At 35.7% G+C, this 23,353-nt stretch overlaps 1 protein-coding gene across 2 annotated transcripts in view; it reads right to left on the bottom strand.

Annotated features, from left to right (window-relative positions):
• Positions 1-346: 346 nt before the first annotated feature.
• The window catches only part of Micu3 (mitochondrial calcium uptake family member 3), a 75,410-nt gene continuing 52,403 nt past the window's right edge, over positions 347-23,353 (bottom strand). For both annotated transcript variants that reach the window (XM_051169961.1, XM_051169962.1), the window contains 7 exons: positions 15,767-15,862; positions 10,597-10,697; positions 9,966-10,137; positions 7,056-7,164; positions 4,872-5,029; positions 3,383-3,451; positions 347-1,079 (listed from right to left, as the gene is read on the bottom strand). In XM_051169961.1, the coding sequence (XP_051025918.1) occupies positions 3,383-3,451; positions 4,872-5,029; positions 7,056-7,164; positions 9,966-10,137; positions 10,597-10,697; positions 15,767-15,862 (705 nt within the window). In that variant the 3' untranslated portion in view covers positions 347-1,079. The remainder of the gene's footprint in view (positions 1,080-3,382; positions 3,452-4,871; positions 5,030-7,055; positions 7,165-9,965; positions 10,138-10,596; positions 10,698-15,766; positions 15,863-23,353) is intronic.

Here is a 23,353-nt window from a genome sequence, read left to right as displayed (position 1 = left end):
GATTCTTCACTACTGGCTGTTTGGATCAATTTTGCATGTGGTCCTTTTGCAAGAAATAAAACATCTTCTACTTGTTAAATACATATCGAAGTTCTAAGCCATTTGCGTTAGTTTTGATGCTATAGACATATTACCAATATCCAATATGCTACTAATATTATTTCCAAATGTTCCACTTGCAATTAGGAGCAACACCTTGTTTCCACCATAATGATGATGGTTATTACTACTACCACTGCCCTTGCTTTTAACAGCATCACATGATTGCTGTGTTTGTTAAGCCCCCGGCCCCAAAGAACAAAACACAAAAATCTAAATTTCTTTAAAAAAAAAAAAACAAACCTGAAATTCTGTTGGCTTTGAAAAAACAAAAAAGAAAAACATAAAAATCCCCCAAACCAAACAAACAAAACACACAAAGAACAGAAAAAACAAACAAAAATCTACACAAACCTAACAATGTATATTACATAAGTACTTTTAAAAGTTTAAAGTACACTGTAAACCATCGTATTACTTAGTAAATTTTCACTTGTTTTCTGAAATTACTTCAACACAAATAAATACAAGATAAATAACAGGGACATCCTAACAACTCTAAGGGTCTTAGGACAAACCTGAAACAGTACAGTCCAAACCAGAAAATGTGTTTCCATTTTTAGGTCTGTTATATTCTATCATTCATACATTATTTTGAAATAAAGGACATTTCTAATAAATAAATAAACAATCTAAAAATACTCTCAGCTAGCCATCAGGACTACCCATGTACTGTGGAGGGAATGAAAAAGTTCCGACCGGCCAATCAAAGTGAAAGCTCAGCTCGTTATATTTACATATGTGGTAAGTTTTCTCTTGGTGGTGTTTGGGGTCAAACCCAGGGCTAACGTTTGTAATCACAAGATGCAGTTTTCCTGCTTTACATTGACAAACTCAGTTCAAGGGGGGAAAAAAAGGTAAATTCCACCTTTCCCTTTATTTTCTGCATGCTCTGACCTCACACTGGGATCCACTCTCAGAAACTTGCCTCTTGCCTTGTCACGTAGACCATAATTCTTCAATCACTGTTTTAGGAGGATCTAGTTAAAAAAAAAAAATACACACACATACGCAATGCCAATGTAATATTCATGTAATTCAAGGTAGTAACGTTAAATAAAAAATTTAAAAAAGCTACATAAAGTAGTCAGGCATCTAAACACAGTCCATATAAAATATAAGAATCAAATATTTTAAAAACTTAGGTTTAAAAGTTCATAGCTTTTTAAAGACTCTCTTTGTTTGTATTTGTGCATGGGGGACCCATGAGAATGTAGCGTGGTGTGGATGTGTGAGTCTGTTATCAAATTCCATCATGAGGTTCAGGCTGTCACGCTTTGTGGAAGTGCATTTATCCACTGAGACACCTCACTGGCCCAAGTTCACACTTTGTTAAGCGGCTTCTTTAACACTCATTTTTGGAAAGGTAAAGATTTCGGTCATCACTCTGCGTTACGGTTCTGTGCACTAATAGGAAGAGGCGGTGGTGTCAGTGTGACGCTGTTACACTAGGATGGGACACTATTTAAGGGGCGGCAGCACTATGTCCTCTTTTGGAGCATTGTTCTTGTTTCATAAGGTAGTACAGTTTCTCCAAACAGAAGTACAGACGACCCCATGCAGCTGAATGGCAGCAGCTACCTTAACAGATAAGTAAGCCTGCTCTTCTCTCACTATTTTGGGCCACCAATTTCAAAGTGGATTCCATGTAATAGGAGGCCTCAAAGCCACTTCACAAAATACTGAACACTGCAGTTCCTTTTTAGAAGGATAAAAGCAAATAGTAGCATATTGAAAGCCCATAAATTCTCTGAGGAAAGTAGCAATATTACCATTTCTTTTACATTTCTCAAAGATGACAAAGTGTGGTACCCTTAGACTGTGGGTTGGAACAAACCCTTTCTCCCTTAAGTGGCTTTTACTAACGTATTTTATCACAGCCACAGGAAATATGTAAAGACACAAAGAAGTTTATTTTTTCTTTTTATAAACCACTGTGGGAAACATACTCATCTCGAAATAAACAACAAAACTATCATTATGGGAACCTAACACAACTGACCAAAATTACATAGTTATTATGATGTTAAAAACAAAAACAGGCTTCTTTCTGGAGCTTAACAAGTTTGAGATATTTCTTTGATTCAATCAAAAATAGGACAGACTTCCTGACTCATCCTTAATTACTACAATGGAAAGTGATTAACATAATAAGTAAAAAATTTAGTGTTACCATGAGAACAAAGGCAGCTCAAATACTGATTTGTTATTTACTAGCAAGTTACCTTGAGACGTCACTTTCTAATTTTTGATTCTTCTCTGTTGTTAAATGAGTTATCAATCTAATAAGGGCCATGGTTGTTAAGGCATACAATCCCTGTACTATGAAGGTAGAAGCAGGGGGATCATGAGTTCAAAACCATAGAAGTCTAGAGCCAGGGATGTGAACAGGCGATAAAGCCGCCGCCTCACATGCCCAAGGCCCCAGGTTTGATTATCAACAATGCAAACAGGGGCGAGGAGTATATCTGTGTGTGAGAATCAAAGTAAGAATGCTTACTGTAGCATCATGAACTAAACTTATTCTTTAATAGTAAAGCTACCATTTTTGTAGCAACACTTTAGACACGTTCCCACAAAAGAGTAACACAAATTCCCTAGGTGCTAAAGATCCTGTGTTACAAAGTACAGCTTAGATTATACCTGCACAGATACAGAACTGCAAACTTAACAGAAAATTTCTTCCTTCAGCCGGGCGTGGTGACACACACTTTTTAATCCCAGCACTTGGGAGGCAAAGGCAGGTGGATCACTGTGAGTTCAAGGTCAGGACAGCCAAGACTACACAGAGAAACCCTGTCTCCAAACAAACAAACAAACAAACAAAACCAAAACAACAAAAAATTCCTTCCTTCCTTTTTCCTTTCTTGAGACAGGATCTCCTGTGTCCCAGCATGGCTTGGGACTGGAGATGTTGCTGAGGATGGCCTTGATTCCCGACTCCCCTGCTCTTATCTCCAACAATGGGAAAAGGGCTGTGCAGCACCACACCTGCTTCATGGGGCTCTGGAGATGGAGCCAGGGCCTCCTGTGTGCTAGCTGAGCATTCTTCCAATTCCAATTAAGCCATGTCCTCAGCCCCTTAGCAAACAGCCTCACTGTCCCCAACAAACTGTAGGTGATAAAACTATTATTTCTTCTCTTGTGGTACATGGGATTGAACATGTGATCTACCACTGAGCTCTAATCCTGGTTGCTTCTCACCTATTGTCTAGATGTTATAAAAAATAATGGCTGCTCTTTATATTGCTGGGAAAATTAGGATAAACCTAAGTTAACATACTTATCTGCTGTGAAGTTCTTTTTTCAGGCAGGATTTGAAGGTGGGATACTTCTGGACTGTTTTATAACCCTGTGGAATAAAGAATTACTAATGTTGAGATGTATGTGAGGGGAGATCTAGCATTAGTTAATTCATAGGTTGAAATCTGTGAGTCAGACTGATGGATACTAGAGCATGGTGCTGAATGCCAGAGGCGGGGAAGGTCGGCAGACACAGGGGAATGTGAACCAGTAAGACAATGATCCAGTCACACAGGAGGAAGGCCTTTCAAGATCAACTGTACAGAACGGTGACTATAGCTAATAACCATGTGTGTTTCAAAACTGCTAAAAAAATAAATTTAAATGGCTCACACTGGAAAGAAGTACAAGATTAGATCAATTAGATTATTACTCCACAATGTATTCATGTATCATGTATTGTATCCCATAAACATACTGTGAGTATTTGCCAGTTAAAAACAAAGAAAATAATGTGTGCAAATACAAGTAGAACACTATGGAAGCACAGGCACACACAGAGTAGTGAACAGAAGTGAGAGTCATGGTACTTAAGAGGGAAAATTGTGCCAAAGGCTAACAGAATAGTTCATACTAAATATAACATTTTAGAGGAAAAATAAGTGGATTTCTAAGTACATCCTTACAAGTGTCATCTGAAATGTTAACAAGCTACCACTAGGTGGCACTTAAGTACAACAGATTCTTTGCCAAGATAGCTTGGGCTGAAAAGTCATTAAACAAATCATTGAATTACAATGTCTAAGATGATAATCTTTATTTTTTCTAAATATGGATTTTCCTGTTTAAAATGTTTATCCCTTAAACAGAAAGAATGCTGCCTGTAGTAGCTGTTAATTTCAAAAGGACTTTTTCTTTTCCTGTTTCTTAAATAGCCATTATGTCAGATGTGTAAACAGTGGTTAAGCCACATTATAGCTGCAATTTTTAAAAAAATGATTTTTAGAAAAGGGTAGATAAACTCCTGTTACTTTTTAGTATGCCAGCAGGAAAAACAGTTCAGAAAACAAGGGTTATTTTCAGTTTATTTTATAGGTAGTAATGAATATGTACTGACTTAAGGCTTCAGTTCCCTACAGGAAACAGCTGATGTGCCAGAAGGAACAGCGATGTTTCTTTGTTTACTACCAAGTCTGAAGACCACATTAGAGAGAAAACAAAAAACCCAAATGGCAATACCCTTCTCTCAAAACAGCAATAAATATATTCCCCTAACTGAATATAAAAGTGAGTTACAAGTCAAATTATATACAAATATATATATACACACACACATATATATATACATATATATTTAAAATGATTGTTTATCATCTCTGTTTTTGAAAGCAGGTAAGGCCTATCATCTTAGTCTTTCTTTTTTTTTTTTTAAAGCACTTCATGTTTATAACCTTAAAGTTTCATATTAAGTTCTTTCTGAACTTAGATTTAAAATGGATCATTGATAGGCTTGAAATCTACAGGCTTACCCGGAATCCTCTATGGAGTCTGTCTTTCATAATCCCAATAAATTCTTTATAACTTAGCTGGTCATCTTTGTCAACATCAAAAATCTTGAAGACAGTGTTCACCAAATGTGGTGAAAGTTTCAGTCCAGTAGCTACATACACTGCACGTTTAAATTCATCTAGATAAATGTCACAAAAAAAGAAAAAGCAGTACTTTTTTTTAGTAATGGTGTTAATTACAGCAAAGGTTGTAAAAGTTTTTCTAAGCAGGATCCCTGATGGTATACAGCACATGACTTTCACTAAACATGCTGTCTCTCAGGGAAAAAGATGACACTGGTTTTAATGAAAAGAGCCACTGGGTTAATAATACACTCTCAATCAAGGAATGCTGACCAAGTAGCTACTGCCGGGAAGAGACATTTAAGAGATTATTAAGACAAATACATTCCCAAGGAACAGTTCAGTAGGGAGACAAGATTTTCAGGAAGAACCATTATACAGGATCACGCAAAATGTGCCAGGAAAATGCTGAGAATTTGAAGGCGAGGGACTAATTAACTAATTCTGTCTACAGTGTGAGGGAGGGAGGAGGGACAAAGAGCAGGCAATGATTTCAAAGGCTTTGATTATGTACTGGAGCTAAGCCCCCAAGGATGGATGGTTTCAGCAGAGAAGTGACAGGTGAGAGCACTTGAGGGAACACGTGCTGTTTGAGAGCAGAGGTTACAGAGTACTTGATGAAGAGCAGCCTTGCCAAAGGAGAACCCAGAGGACCTGGGCAAGTGCTGCATAGATGGTGAAGTCAAGAACCTGTACGCTCCCATAGAAAGGAGGGAAACGTTTTCCACAGCAGCTTTGCCACAGAAAGGTTAATTTTTGTTTTGGGCGAGTCTTCTGTGTGTTTCAGGAATAGCTAATGGAAGGAATGCTGCTTAGGTGCTACTGAAAGATTCTTTAATTGAGGCACTGATAGAAGCAACAGAAAAGGAGCATGTGGGTATTATTCCATACATTTGAAAGGTGACACGATACATTTTTTCCTGTTTTCTAGTTCCATAAGAGAGCAACTTCTGCTCTGAACCAAATCAACTGATACTAATTTCGTTTTAAAAGAATATATTATTCCATTAAGATATATTATATATTAAATATGTGGTATATTACATATTAAAATATATTTCATTTATGGAGACATGACTTCCGATGTTTGAACATACAGTTTAGAGAAAGAAAGAAGTATCAAAAATTTTAGATTTCTCCTAACCAATGAATAAAATGAGGTTGTACAACATGTGGGTGCAAGTGTTTTGAACCTGGAGTGGAACCCAGGGTCAATGCTCTTTCCCTTCCTATGCTTTGGAGAGAAGTAATTATCATCATGTAGGGATAGTTTGTCTTTCCCCTAGAATTTGAAAAAAAAAATCCAAACAAAACTCAACAATATAATTTGAAATTTAACATACTAGATTCTAGCAAACACAGGTAAAATTGCCTTCAAGACATGAACAGACCCTACACAGCATGAACTTTTAATAAGGAAGTGGTTATAAGGGAGAGAATCCTAGGAAAAGGATCTGGCTTTTTAGCCAACCAATGAGCAAAGAGTGAGGCAGTCCTGAGGAAACCAGTATTTGAAGTTACAGGTCAGATGTATCTCTTTGTAAATTAAAAAAAAGATAATCACTTTTATATATCCCTCTCAACAACTGGTTAATGTAAAGTAATGTTATGTTAGTAAAGGTTCTGCTCATGGACTTCTGGTTTCTGATTAGGTAAAGACCAATGAGAATTTGTGGAACTGGAGAATGGCCAGCAGCAGTGCCTACAAGTAGACATATGTTTTCTGATAGTATAAAGGAGTCATGAGGTTTCTTCTTAGACCTTTTATAATAAACATTATTAGTTATTCTTCATACTAGGAAATTAAAGGCCAAAAATAAATCCAGTAAGAAATCAGCATATCTCCCTAGACTTTGCATACTTTTATGTTTCAGAACTGATTTCTCACATAAATTATAAAACAAACAAACAAACAAAAAAGAAAGATAGAAAAGAAAAAATGGAAAAAAGAAAAAAGAAACTATAAAACCAGGCTTTCGAGTAAGCAGAAGCAGGTTAGGCATCTCACTAGCCTCTTTCCAAAACTTCTGGGAAGAAGGTAGGGACATTTTGACATTGACATTTTGAAGGATGATTTCTTACCTTGTCCTATAGAACGGCTTGCAAAGTTATACATATTGAGAGCTATTGCAAAGTCTTCTAAGTTGTTTAGAAACTGGAAAAATGACCTGAACTCATCAAATGTGATGCCCTATTTTGGGAAAATAAACGTGCAACAATTAGTATTGACAGCTGTATTAGAATAGGTGCAATGTATGTAATAGAACAAAGCATTAGGATCTGTAATATATTTCATAAGCAAGAGTGCCACATGTATTTGGAAAAAATTCTTAAATAAACTTAGGACTCATGCAGACTTATTTCTATTGGGTATCATTGCTATTCTAATAACAGTAAACTCTGTTAAAGCACTGTCCTGTCAACATCAAGTTTCCTAAAGTATTTCAAAGAAAATGGATGGAAAAGTTCCAATTATGATAGTCCGCTAAATACCATTTCTTAAACCGATTTAAAAAAAAAAAAAAAACCAAACTCATTTTCTGTACACATTTATTCTTTTGCATGATTTGGCATCAGCTCATCAGTATGTTTATAATGACAATACAAAAATCAAAATATTGACACAGTATCAACTGTCATCTAATTGAACTTGTTCAGTCATGAAAATGACACAGCTAAGACACCAGGGGGAAATGTAGTGACTGCAGAAAGTGGCACTGAGAAGACTGACACCAGAGATATTGAGAATGAGGACCTGTGCTGAGAGCAGCTGTTCATGCCATGTCCATAGGCTGCAATTCCTGCAATTCCTCCTCTGGTCTTACTTCAGTTAACAGGAACATTATTTGAAATAAAATAATGTATCTCAAGCTTGAATATAATACACAAAACTTAAATAATTGAGAAATATACAAAAAAAAAAAAAAAAAGAGCAGACAGTCAACAGGTCCAGCTTCCCAAATCTTGGCTTTGATTGTAGGGGCAAATGAAGGAGCACCAATAAGGATGTGCTGAGCAGCTGGGGAACTAACTAGAAGGGAGTTCCCCAGACCCACAGCTTTAAAGTTTAACCATGACAAGAGCTTTCCACCACTCAGTATCACTAGTAGAATTAAATCTAAGCCCCCACCTCTTTTGTTCTATCAAACCTGACAACTACCTAACTCTCCCTTCACATCACCTACTACTCTCATGGTTTTTAATGAAATATCTTTTAGCATTTCCTCAAACAACGGCCCTTGCCATTTGCTGCACTCCTTTCTGAAATACTTGCTATCCAGATTTTCGCACAGCACATTACATACAGGCTCTGCTCAAACTGCTTCTGACGAACCCTCCCTAACAGCTAGCCTTCTTTTCAGTCTTCATATTCTTGATCCTCTTGACAGCATTTATATTTATCTTCCTAGTAACGCATGTTTCTACTGAAGAATTCACCTATCCTGTCACTTTATCATTTGCTCCTATAATAAAGCCTTATAAATATTTAATATCTGTGAATGAAAATGAGATTACTTTAGAAATGTTAAGTGCCATTCAAGTATCAGCTTTTCTCTGTTTCCCTGGGAAGAAAGGGCTGAGTGGTGGATTGGAGGAAGAGATCTAAGCAGAGTACAACAGAAGAACACCGCCTGAGAGTCTCGGGTTAGAGGGGACAAGTGTGTAAAGTCCTTAGTTTCTCTTTTTCCAAAAGAAATGTCAATGCCTGCAAGGCTGTTCTGAGAGATTGATGGGGAATCCTGAACAAGCAATCACCATCCGAATCCATGATGATGCAATTTTCCTATAACTGTGGAGATACTTCTACAATTAAATTTGTAGAAAAGTTGAATTTAACTTCAGATTTTTTATTTTGGAATAATTTCAGATATAAAAATTAATTGTAAAATAAATTGTAAAAGGTTTCTATAAAGTCAGCCTGTAACAATTTGACCTTGTAAGTTATAGTTTTTCATGTTTCCATTTAGAAAAAAAAGACAAACAGATTAAAGGTCCTTTTATATAATACTGTAATAGCTTAAATAGCACAATTTATGATTTTTATTTCTAGGGAATTGTCTGCTGGTTAGGAAATCCAGCTTAGTGGGTAAACAGATAAAGTTGTTTGAGTAAAAGATAGTGTAAAGTAACAGCCAGATGCATCAAGCCTCCCCACCCCCTTTCTGAAATTGTTAATACTGACACAGTGTATCCACTCTAAACAAACTCAATCTATTTGCAGGTTTTCTTGTAGTTTAGCCAGGTCCTGCTATAAACACAAATAGAAGGCAATAGATCCCAAACACCCCAGGCTTAGAGGGATACTTGTGACAGCAGTTTCTATTTGATTGCAGTGAAGCATTCAAATACCATTAGATAATGCAAGTGTTCAAAAGGGCTGACACCACATTTGCAACGAAGCAAATAGTCAAGTAGTTGTCCCAGGTTCTAAACCATTCATGCCATCCAAACTTGTTCAAAAACCTCATTTCAAATGCAGATAAGATCACTCACTCAATGGCACTCTTCAAATGACCTTTTATTAGAGGTGCTTTAGAAATGAAGAGCAGGTGACAGAAACAATGTCAATACCAGCTGTTTGGTACTAGCCAAAACTCCAAAATAACTCATCAAAATTCTCTTGAAAAATGTTAATAGTCATAACTTGAAAAAAAAAAAACAAAACAAAAAACTGAGCCTTAAGTGCAGGAATTATGTTGTCGATTAAACATTTTTTTTACAATTAAATAAAAAAAAAAAAAAAAAGAAAAAGAAAAAACGAACTTGTAGCCTTAAATACTTTTCTAAGAACACTGATCTCTAATTGAATTAAAAATCAACAGAGTATTTGGCATACAAAAGGAAAAGAATAGAATATATCCAAAAATAGTTTTAATTCACAGAGAAACTGAGCTAATAAAGTTATTCAATAAATCAATACAAACTGGCATTTACTAGATAATATGTTTCAAGATAATGGATATAACAAAATAAATATATGGGATTAAGTACCTTTTCTTCAGGTATACTGTAGCGCACATTTTCCAAAAATACAGATGTATTTTCCACATTAGTATACCGTAGAAGAATATGGGCAAAATCTTCTTCACTGATAGTATTCATTCCATTAGAGTAGGAAAGAAATTCTATTTCTAGAACTTCTGTTTGTAGGTTATCCATAAATCTGTGATAAAATAATAAAAAAACAGAACAAGGTAAATGTACTTTCCTAGAAAAGGTTATATGGAAATAATTTAATTATATAATGGCTCAAGGCTTTACACTCTGAGAGGGATTACTGCTTAATGACAGTGGTACTTAAACAAATAGCCTCTCTCTTGGGCCTTGAGGCTGCTCATCTGCAAAATAGTTAACAGCACAGTGGAGAGTAGAGATCATACTGGCCATTTGTACTGGGGTTTATTGAGGCTAAAGAATTCTCTTCCAAATACACAGGATGTACTCATTTTTTATCTTTCAATAACTGTGTAACATTGCTATAACTACAGAGAGCAACAGCAGAGGACACTAAACAGAATAGTTCCCATTAAGAACAGAGCAGCACAGTATTACTGTATTAGATGATTTCTCAAAACCACCTGACTTCAGCATTCTAATAACTTTCAACCGAAATTTAGCTTACCTATAAAAATCTTCAAAGTTGAGCTCAGCTCTTCCTTTCTTTCCAAAAAAGTGAACCAGAAGTGTAGTATCAGCTACTAAGCTTGTGATGTCATCAGCACGCTAAAAAACATAATTTAAAATTAGCAGTTAAAAAAAAAATCAAAACAAGGCAGGCTACTCACTATCCCTCTAATAGTTATTAAAACATTACTCAAGAAAGGCGGAAGAGATGGTTTAGTGGCTAAGAGCACTTGCTCTTCCAGAGGACCAAGTTTGGTTCCCACTACCCACATACTGGCTCACAACCATTCTAGTTCCAGGTTATCTAATGGCCCCTTCTCATTTCCATAGGCACCAGGAACACACATGGTATATATATGTACATACATGAAGGCAAAACACTTTTATATGTAAAATAAAACATCTAAAAAACCATGAATGTGAAAGTACAAACATTAGAATAAAGACCAAAGGCTATAATTACAACTGTAACTATAACTAAAATGTCAAAATAAAAAAAAAAAGAGAAATTTGAGCAATACTGATGATTATTCTCAAAACTGTTAAGGCCATAGTTATATTTTAAAATTATTGTACCTGAAGTTATTATACACATGGGTTACGTTACTTTAAATTATCTAAAATGTTTTGTTATTTAGACATCATTTACTTATGCCACTTTTATTTAAGTAATTAACCTTTTTCCCTAAACAATCTGAAAACTATATTCTTCAAAGATATTGGCTAAATGGAAATGACAGAATGAACTCAAACTTTTACAAGATAGCTTTCTTTAACCACATTTATTATGTAACAACTGATATTAAAATATGTTGATACTGCATTTAGAAAGAGAAACTACAGTAGTAATTTATCACTGATACTTTTTCAAAGAAAAGCATTATACAATTTTTTGAATGATCAAAAAGCCAATTCCACAGGATTTTCCTTCTTTATGCAACTTAATAAACTACATTTCAACAAACATATTCCTAATGCAAATTCCCACTTCAGTGCTTCACTAATCTTTGCCCTCTTCTTTCCTTCCTTCTTTACTTTGTCATCGATTCATACCTACTTTATTAAAGTCAAGTACACAAGTCAGGAAACTAGAATAGTCACACCTCATAAGAAATGTAAGGGGGTAAGCAGTGCCACTGTTTCCAATACCAACACAAATGCCTATATCCACTGAGGTGTGTAGCTGAGATAGTACCTGTTAGAAGGCAGGGAGCACGGTGTTTTTCTAGAAAAGATGGTTCTAGTGGTAGCTGCATTTCACTTATCATCCATAAAATACATATTGATATTAATTTGATTTTTCCAAACCCTCTTCCCTGTGTTTCCCAAAGGTCATTGTTTTGGCTTTCAGCACTAATTGGATCTTCATATCCTTTCTTTTTGGACCAAACACTATTTTCTTCTAATGATTAGTTTGTGCTAGAGACTAGCTTGTCTATTTCCCTTCTTAGAGATGCCCTCTTTTATACCACTAACATGCTTTTAAAAACCTGCTACTTGGGTTAGTTATGTCTTTCCTAAAAACTGGAGTTTGTAATCCAGATGTGATTGCACATGGCTTCAATCCCAGCGCTTAGGAGGCTGAGATGAGAGAATAAAGAATTCAAGGTTAGCCTTAGCTACCTAGTGAGTTCCAGGCCAGCTGGTGATACATGAAACCCTATCTCAAAAAGCTAAACCCAAACCCAACCAAATAAAAATCCATCAAATGCCTAGCTTATGGAGTTAAGTTAAAATTATTGAAATTCTTCAGTTATTACCCAAATGTTCTGTCTAGAATTGCAATTGAGTTTGGATTTTCTTCCTGGTCTCCAGTATATAGTTTCCTTATAGTTTAGAAGAACTCTTAGTACCCATTCTCATTTTAATTCCCTGAGAAGGCCAAAGCACCCTCAGTGGTCAGAATCCAATAGGAAGGCCCCACCGGACAGCAGTCCCATGTGGTTGCTGGAGGAGAAAATACCACAGGTGGCCAAGCATCAATACAATCTTTACAAATGCTTGCTAGTAAAGCATATCACGAATGGTGAACAATGAAAGAGGTCCCAGGTCTTCTTTCAGTGTCCCATGTAAGGAGAGAGCAGGCCTGGAAGGACACCAAGTCACTATTAACTGGGTGGAGGTGGTAGGCTGTTCTAGTGATTAAAGGATAGGATTTAAAGCCAGAGGTCTTCCCTTTATGACTTTTATATACATAGTCTAACTCAATCAATTTATTTTGACCCGAAGAGCTAAAATGTAAACAGGATGGGGTAGATATTTTGGAGGCATGCTCAAGTTGAGCTTAAGAGAGTAGGAACTAGTCTATTAGCATGAAAAACCAGTGTACTTGTCTGGAAGCTAGAGAAATGGAGCAGTTCATAGATTTTTCCTTTTTTTTTTGGTGGGGGGGGTTTCGAGACAGAGTCTCTCTGTGTAGCCATGGCTGTCCTGGACTCGCTTTGTAGATCAAGATGGCCTCGAACTCACAGCGGTCCATCTGCCTCTGCCTCCCAAATGCAGGGATTAAAGGTGTGTGCCACCATGGCTGGCTTTCCTTTTTTTTTTTAAATTAAAAAATTTCATACAATATATTCTGATCATGTTTTGATTATTTTTTTCAAGTTTAAGATATGATATGGATGACAAAAACTTTTCAAAGATAATGGAAAAATGTAAAAATTATGTAAAAAATAATTGTTATATGGTACATACTTTCTTATTTGTTATTGAAATTAAATCTCTACAAATGTGATACAAATACCTTTCAAAATAAGAGATTCCAGGAGCCCCACAAGTGAGGGGCCCATGGGTAATACAAGTATTGGCTTCGGTGCTGTGACATCAGCACATGCATGCCTAAGATGAGGACTGTTTGCCCAGGTTTCAATAATGACATCACTCCGGCTGTTCTATTCACTTAGCAGAGCAGACCTTCACTTGCAGTCTTTCTGTGTCCAATCTTATTAGCTTCAGGTTGCAGTTATTCGGGTAATGGAGAACCACAGAAGGATAAATAACCATTTGACATCAGAGGAAAAACCAAACAAACAGAAAATGTAAATGGGAACCCCAACCCCGTACTGAAACTAAGCACTCACTGGGGTCAGTGGGGCCTATACCAGGAGCCTTGGTATCCTAACAGTTCATATAAGCTAAATTACAAGAAGGCGGAAATAAAATAAAAACTTTATTCCTCTGATTCTTCTGTTTAATGTTAAAAAAATGAATTTAGATGTTCTCATAATAAAGAGAAAAACCAAAGAGACCACCATGGGCTATTTCCATGTACATAATTTCCCTAGTTATTTATTATTATTATTATTTATCCTTTAAATGTCAAAATTTGTATAAAATACAAATTCATCAAACTATTAAAATAAAGTTTTAAGATAGTCTTTTAACAAATTTCTATTGGCTACAATGTGAAAATAACCTTAATCTACAGCAAAGGGAAGTCTTCAAACTTAATATAATGAGGCTTCTGAATAATCCAATAGCTAAGTAGAATTTGCAACACAAAAATTTTATTTGTACTGACAAATTATTTTCTGTTATTGTACAATATGCTTGTCATATTGCACCCTGAATTATTTTTGTCACAAATTAGTGCCAGCTGTGACATATGCAAATCTTCTTCATATAATTTAAAAACCTATAATTTAAAATGTCAATAGTTTTAAGCAGCTTTGAAATGAGAAAATAAGAGGCTAAGATCTGATTTACCTATAATATTTTAAGGGTAGTGTATTATATATAAAATGAAGAAATACATATATAAATATATAAGCTTTCCTTCTGAACCAGTTTGAATCTTGAAATACAAATACTATAAATTCTGTTATACTAGTATCCATTGTAACATGAGAAATTATAGTAAGTTGTGACTTACAGTTAATTCTCATTTTCTATAATGTAGGAGAGCAGTAAGAGACAATCTTCAAGCAATCAAGACCTCACCCCAAATTTTATACAGAAAAGGAAAAAAAAAAGTCACAATTTCAATTTCATTTCTATATTGGTGTGTGTGTATACACATATGCCCACATGTATGCATGGGGCCAGAAATCAATGTTAGATGTCTTTCTTAAACACTAGCCACCTAAATTTTAAAGACAGGATCTCTCAATGAGCCTGGACTCTGCCAATGCAGCTAGATTGCCTGGCCAGCAAGCAACAGGGATCTGTCCTCCTGTGTCTCTCTCCTCACTGCTGCCATAAAGAATATATAATTTGTTTCTGTGCTAGCTCTTTTCATGGATGCTGGAGGTTGAACTCTGTGTAGCCTTGGGTGTCCTGGGCTCGCTTGGTATACCATGCTGGCCTTGAACTCACAGAACTCCGACTGCCTCTGGTTCCTGGAGTCCTGGGATTACAGACATGTGCCACCATGCCCAGGCAGTGCTTTACTTTTTGAAGTTAATGTTTAGAAAAGAAATTATATGTCAAGTTTAATATTAAACACTTAAATCCCTGCTGATGATTAGGGGATAGAGGTGGGCCATTCTGAGTGTAGCACTAAAGTGTCCAACAGCATTAAATTCAAACAATAATAAAACAAAATCTGATTTTTATTTAAACATGGACTGGCAGTCTTAAGTAATGTAAAAGTAAACTACTTCCCCATTCCTGGACTGAATGTTCATGCCACCCCACCATTTAACTCCGCACCCCTATCTTTGGGAGGCTGCTCACTATTAGTTGAGAAAGTTTAATTGTTTAAATCTAACATAAGAGCAGCCATTTTTTGCTAAGTGAAACATTTTAGTATTTCAAGCAACACTGTTATGTTGTAGGATAAATCATTTCAGTAAATTTACAAATCAAATCTGTATTACTATTTCAAATTTCTAAGAAGTGGACTTTAATTTAAACTTACTATTATTTTCTTTTAAATAAGCTTGGAAGCCTATTTTAACTTGTCAACCAACACAGACAATAATAAATAGGCAGCCCCTGTCAGTACAATGAACATACTAAAATATTCTTCCTATCTATATATGATATATAGTACTTATCAATAACTATATTCTTCCTATCTATATATGATATATAGTACTTATCAATAACTAAAAATGAATAAAAGAAACAGAAAAATTGTAGGCTTCATCTTGTGAGTCTAAAACCAAATGATGATTAGATTAATGAGATGGCATCCAGTGCAAGGACTGCGAAAGGTTTCATTATACCTCTGCGAGGTCTGAGAAGAGCGCTTGGCTTGTGTTACGTCTCAGTGTATCCCAGTAGCTTCTGGAGACGAGTTCCTCAGAATCTGTTTTAAGTACCTGTAGAAGTTTTAACAACAACATAAACCAAAGAACAATCATGAAGCATAACAACTTATATGCTTTACGTCTCTTTTAACCAACCTCAAGAGGGAAGAGAGGCTGTTAGCTTACCTTTATTGTTTTTCTGCTGTGCACAACAGTGTTGCATTACACAGCTACCTAGCACAGCCACATTGTGCATAGAGAAAGTATATATATACACTCATATGCACAATGTGGCTAGGTAAAAAACTCTGTGATCTTGCCTGCCTTTCTGTTGAGACACACGTAACTTCTACAAAAGAAAGACATAAAAATGTATTTACATTTTCTGTGAAATGGTATATGGAGATTTTTGTAAGTTTGTGGTAACCTGTTAAATACATGCCTAATTTCAAAATTAGTTGTTTTATCACCCATCTTGTCAAAACAAACAACCATACCTTGTAAATACAAACTTTAATCCAAAGCTTGCAAAAATAAAATACACCTGTTTAAGTCAGATGATATAAGCCTATTCTATTATTTGACAGGTGGGTCTACTATGAAAGGTAAGGTGCATTTAATGCTTACAAGGGCAGGGTACTCATTTTCATCTCAGTACTGGTGAGTGTGATGGCATTTCTGAGGTTAAGAACTACAAGCCTGACCCGAAACTCTAAAATTAGCTAAAAGTAGCTTGTGTTGGGACGTGCAGTGAATACTGAAGTCATGAGGTCCATGCATCTTTTGGTTACTGAGAGAAGAAAGGTACTATGGCAGTATAATAGAAATTTTCTATTTGTCTTCTGACTTACTTTTTAAAATGCAAGTTATCAGTGAGGTGTGGTGCATATGGTTACATTCCCAGCTACTTTAGAGCCCAAAGCAGGGGACTGTTTGAGTCTAGAAGTTCAAGGACTGACTGGGCATCATTGTGAAACTCTGTCTCAAGAAAACAGACAGAAAAATCTGGAGAGTGTATTAAAATTATAGTATGTACCAGGAATATTTGAAAGATATTTTTAAATTAACTAGAAAACACTATCCACTGTTAATAACTTGTTAATAATAAAGTATTACTTAGCTGTAAATGTGTCACAGACATAAATGCTTATGTATCAGTGTGGCCCTGGGAGAAGGCTCCATCATTCTTGCTCTTCCAACTAAATGAGTTGAAAATGAGCACTCCTAAACAGGGAAAATTGGCTAACTACAACAGTAGCACAGTGTGTTTTCCTTTATACAAACTAGAAATGACTCAATAAATATTAGATTAACATCTTACTCTCATTTCTATTGACATATTTTGAACATTTTTGCATTTTATCTATAACTTAGAAGATTAAAACATGATCTTGAAAAGGGTTTATTAAACCCACTACAGTAGAAAACATGGCTACTGGCCACAATCACAAGAGATAGCAGAAACAACTCAGTGAGTCTATGCTAATAGGTTTTACATATATAGAAAAAGAAGCAAATATATTAAATTAGAGCACAGGGAATCAGAATCTTTTAGCTTTCCAACAGCAAAAAACACTAGAAAATTTGTATTTGTCTGTATAATTTATAACTTTAAAATTAAGATATTTAAAACAAATGACTATTGCTCTCTGCCCCGAAAGCTTTTGTGTTATTCCTCACTTAGCTCCAGAATCTAAATCATGATAGAATATGAGTGGAATGCTGTGTCTATATTTTTTCTCATACCCTCTTTAAAAATATAAATGTTCTAAGGGAAGGCCCAATATTCTCACAGCAATTACTATTACAAGTAAAAGATAGCTGCTAGATCAGTGACTGGCCAGCATACTCATTAATGCCTATATATGTCTGGTCTCAAGCTAGTATTTCATTTTTTTTTTCGAGACAGGGTTTCTCTGTGTAGCTTTGGCTGTCCTGGACTCACTTTGTAGGCCAGGCTGGCTTCAAACTCATAGCAATCCACCTGCCTCTGCCTCCCAAGTGCTGGGATTAAACGTGTGTGCCACCACTGCCCGGCTAGTATTTCATTTTTAATCAATAACATTAATCATGTAATTAAGGATGAACTTTTTATATGCAAAACTAGTAGAAAGATTTAATAGAAGAAAAAATATAAATATGGCTTTTCAATAAACTTCAAGTAGATAAGAAGCTCAAACCAGAATTTGAAAGGAAGAAATATAGAGTAAATTTAATATCAGAATATGCTTGTGTATGTTAAAGAAAGACATGAGGTCTACAACGGTCCCATGAAAGACTTCTTGAAGGCCTCTTACGTGTGATCTCAGCTTTCAAGCCTTTACCAGTGGAACAAGTTAAGTGTGGATTTTCATTAAAAGAGAGAAGAGGGGCCGAAGAGATGGCTCAGAGGTTTAGAGCACTGGCTCCTCTTCCAGAGGTCCTGAGTTCATCTAAATGTTATGTGGTGCCCTCTTCTGGCCTGCAGCCATACATACAGGCAAAATATTGTAACCATAATAAATAAATAAAAATAAATAAATAAATAAAAAGAGAGCAAGAAAAGAATACACGACTGTCCAAAAGAGCTTCAAAAAAGGATGGAAGAGGCAAAATGATATCCTGTACCTTCTAAGTCTGATATATACATATTTATCTATATATGTGTAAAAAGGCTATTTATTAATGGAATTCCTTAAACTTCGCAGATGAGAGTTTCTAAGTTTTTTTTTTTTAAACTTTAACAGCAAGGTCCTATTCACAAAATCCTCTAATATCCTATCACTGGTATCTGTGATAGGAAGAAAGAGTGTGGAGAAGGAGGAAAGAGCAGTGGGAGGGAGGAAAGAACGTCAAAGGACGTTTGGAAGAAAGCCTAACTTAGAGATCGTGACCCATCACTGAGGTAAAGCAGAATGAGACGCCCCAAAGCCACCAATGACTAAACAGGCCAGTACTTTACAGACTTAAACACACAAACAAAACCCAAACAAAATAAACTATGCATATAATGTGTGCTATTATAAGAACTGTGTCCCAAGCCCCCCAAACAAATAAACAAACAACAAAGAGACAACAGTAATATTGGAATTGTGATTTAATGTTGTGGTGGACTAACTGCCCCCAGGTCTGTCAAACTCTGAGAGAAAAGCTAGCAGACATTAGACAAAATCAAGCTCAAGAAAGTAGTCACAGAAAAAGATGGGAGATATCACTCAGGGAAAGACAATGAATTCTCAATAATAACAGGACAAAACTATTTCCTGTTTTGGAAGCTCAACAGATCTCACTACACATAAAAGCAGGCCAGAGAGGCACCTGCATCAAGAGAACTGTAAAACAAAGGTAAAGAAGAGATGACATTCTGTGGGGCTGAAGAGATGGCTCATTGGTGTTTCAGTTCCCAGCTGTGAGATGGCAGCTCACAACTGTCTGTAACTCCAAGGTCTGACACCCTCATACAGACATACGTGCAGACAAAACAGCAATGCATGCAAAGTAAATAAATTATTTAAAAATAACATTCTGCTATATTCATAGATCAATGTTTTGCTGGGCCATCATCAGAGTGGCTTGTTCTTGCACCAGGTGGGAACAAATACAGAGACCCACAGCTTGCCAGAGAGTGAAAGGCCTTGGAACACTCTGTCAAAACTAACACATTCTTCTGTTTGTTTGTCTTCTCCAACTCTGATGTGTTAGTCTTTGTTTTATCTTATTATATTTTATTACTGTCCCTTAGAAGCCTGTATGTTTTCTAATGAGAGAAAGGCAGTGGGCCAGGATGGGAGGAGATGTGGAAAGGAACTGGGAGGTGTACAAAGAAAGGAAGTCATAATCAGGACATACTACGTGAGAAAAAAAAAAGCTACCGTCAACAGGGGAGGGGGAACTAGGCTGGGAGGAGACTCAGATAGCCTACACAAAATTACATTCAGAGCTGACCTTTTAAATTCAATTTCAGAAGAAAAAAAAAGGTGTATAAATTTTATCATCACTTGCTGAGAAGCATATGATAACTTAGAATAAAGACATTTTCAAATAGAGGTTTTGTTTTTCTTTTTGGTTGTGATGAGAATTGAACCCAGGGCCTTAGACACGAAAAAGCTCAAGGATAGGGTTACCATTGGGCTATACTGCTAAGTCATCATTTTCTGTTTTTAAATTACAGAGGGACTCTTATCTTGAGGATGTACTTTAGGAGTATTAAATTATATGGGTTAGAAAGGATGAGACTAAACTGATTATGTACACTGGTGGGTAGACATAGCGGTACATTTATGAATTGTATGTGTGCACAGGCCAAAGCCAACATTACTTATCTTCCTGTTTCACTCTCCAAATCATCTTCAAGGACAAGACTCTATACCTGGAGTTCATCAATTCTGCTAAACTTTGCTGGCCCATGAACTCCAGTGATCCATCTGTCTCACACTCCCCACTGCTAGGGTTACATACGTGTCCCATCTACTCGGCCTTTTATGTAGACTCTGGGAATCAGAACTCAGATTCTGATGCTTTATAACCTGAGCCATCTTCTTAGCTCCAAAACAGAAATTGAGTAGGGAATGATAAATATGCAGGTAATTGAAAATGAGCATTGATGGCTAGGAGTGTAATCCCAGCACTTGAGAGGCAGAGACTGGAGAATCAAGGTGAAAAGCCAAGCTACACAGTGAAATTATCACAAACAAATATTGATGGCATGTATTTAAAATATCTAATTTGAGATAGTAGATAAAGAATAAATCAACCACTATACAAGAATTCCAAGTTTCTATGCTAAGAGAGACATCAAAGATAGTTAATCATAAGGGTTTGCTACTGAGGAAGAGCATAAAGATATGCCTATGACTATTAGTTTAGGTGTATTCTTCAAAAACTCAGAAGACAAACACAGAAATATATTAAGTATCTTCTAAACTCAAAGAAAAAATAAACTGCAATTAATTTAAAGAAGCCAAGGTAATGCAAGGAAAAAAAGAGTGGTTTACAGAGAAAAATACTGAAATTCCACATCACAAAGTAACCATACTACTGTAAATTGACTGACTTTAAAAAAATATATTTTATAAATTTATTCATATTACATCTCAATGGTTATCCCATCCCTTGTATCCTCCCATTCTTTCCTCCCTCCCATTTTCCCCTTACTCCTCTCCCCTATGACTGTGACTGAGGGGGTCCTCCTCCCCCTGTATATGCTCATAGGGTATCAAGTCTCTTCTTGGTAGCCTGTTATCCTTTCTGAGTGCCACCAGGCCTCCCCATCCAGGGGATGTGGTCAAATATGGGGCACCAGAGTTCGTGTGAAAGCAGACCCCACTCTCCACTCAATTGTGGAGAATGTCCTATCCATTGGGTAGATTTGGGTAGGGGTTCGAAGTTTACTGCACATATTGTCCTTGGCTGGTGTCATAGTTTGAGCAGGACCCCTGGGCCCAGATCTGCCCAATCTTGACTGACTTTCCTAATTAAAAGGCACAGATTATGAGCCAGGAGAAAAGAGACCAGTACAATGCACAATCATACCATTAAAATTTTCCCTGTTAATGAGAAAAGCAAAGTTGAAAAAGGTACAACAGGCTACTGTTGATGAGAGACCAGTAATTAGCACCAGCTTACCCAATGACAATTGTGAAAAGGCCAGACACAATCTAGCACAGATGCATCTTAAAGAGCTCTTACAAAGAGTATTTGCCTTTCTTTTGCTAGTGCAAAAGCAGTGAATAAAACTCTTAGTAACTTCATACAAGTAAGGCAGTGTCATCAAAGATCATGTTCTTCAGTGCCACATGCTTACAGCTGGCATGGAGAAAAAAAGATTCCATTTAAAAATTTACTTGCTAAAAGATCCGACTACAGATCTGGTAGACCAGTACAATATCTGTGTGGCAAAGCAGAAGAATCCATGGAACCTTTCTGTTGCATACTCAGGTGGTGTAATTGCCCAGAAAAGAAGATCTGTGTGAGGGTTTGTGTTATAAGTTGAAGTACCTACGTTCTTCATGAACCACCATTCTAGAACAACTGACAAAGCCACTGCTTATAGCAATAAAGGAGTTGAAGCTAGGACCACCTACAAGGACTCCATGACTAAAGTTAAACCATATTTTTCAGGATGCACAGGTGGCAAAGCAAAGATCTACCTATAAACCACAGTTGTGGCCATCATCCTGGGGGCAGAGAAGAATTATGACTAGGGATAGTATAATGGGGGTTATGGGAAAATAGCAATATTTTATTTGTTAAGCTATTTTATAATTATTCATTTTATTTTTATTAACTTTACCAGGCAAACTTTATTTTTAAAATGAAGGAAAGCTCCATTATCATTATGGGGAACAATAATAAAACCCTAAAGTATTAATTAAAAATGTAGTATTTACTGATAATTAAATTAAAAGTTTTATAAGGCAAAATATACTCAGAAATCTAGAACAGTACCTACCAGAAATTTAGCTAGACATAATTAATATATATTCTTACTCATGTAATAATGTCTCAAAATAGATAAAATAAGAATGAAGAACACTGTGAATAGACAATAAATCCATAATTGTAACATTTACTTTAATATACCAATTTACAATCAAACAGATAATACTGTCAGTAATGGAAGACTGAACACACATAATTAATGCACGGTAATAAGCATATATATGTGTGTGTAAACATAGTACTATATATGTATATATATACATATACATACATATACATGCATACACACATATATAAATAAACAAATAAATATAAACTGCATCATAAACGGGAGGAGACAGATTCTTTTAAAATAAAGATTAGGTGATATTAAAAATTGGCACATTTTCTGGTAGTAACAGAATTTAGTTAAATTAATATTCTAAAGAATAATTTTAAGAGATGCTGAGGCCAAACATTCTCCACCTTTGAGTTCTTTGACTTGTTTACTTCTTTGAATATTTTGGTATTTTTTCATCACTATGGAAGAATAGCCACGACTTGACTACTTGTGAAATTTAAAATAGATCTGGGTTATCTGGAGCAGAAAACTGCTGAAGGGAACTACTATATTCATAGACACAAGGGGAGTACCCTCACTTTTTCACTGTATCAGGAAGAAGGAAAACAGAACTGACCATAGGAGGTGTTATCTTAGAACAGGCTATTTGAGATGTCAGAAAGGCTCTGTCTTCCTGTCCAGACCCCACCTCCTTTCCTAACTGATAAGAAAGTGTCTATTATAGGAAAAAGGTTATAAAAATCAAACAAATCCTTAAGAGTTAAATTATATATTTGAGAATGCAGACTAAAAGAACATGAAGTTATATCACATTAACATGTTTGACATAAGGACAGAAACTATTCTCAGTAAAACAAATTGATGAATGCTAACCAAAAAAATAAAAATGACAATTATGCTTTCCTCATCAAGGATAATATGAATAAAATATACACTTTAAATCTGGCTATTGATAACCTCTTAACAAATGCAACTGTGAAGTCTATACAATTTAAGCAATATATTACCTATTTATAAAATTAAAGAAAACATTGAAACTGCCACAGTTAAAAAGTAATTCACACAATGACAGTGGAAAATAG

The sequence above is a fragment of the Acomys russatus genome, chromosome 27, assembly GCF_903995435.1.
Source record: "Acomys russatus chromosome 27, mAcoRus1.1, whole genome shotgun sequence".
In the NCBI taxonomy this organism is placed as follows: domain Eukaryota; kingdom Metazoa; phylum Chordata; class Mammalia; order Rodentia; family Muridae; genus Acomys; species Acomys russatus.
Note: the sequence above shows the minus strand (reverse complement) of the source record. Positions and strands in the feature narration are given on the sequence as shown.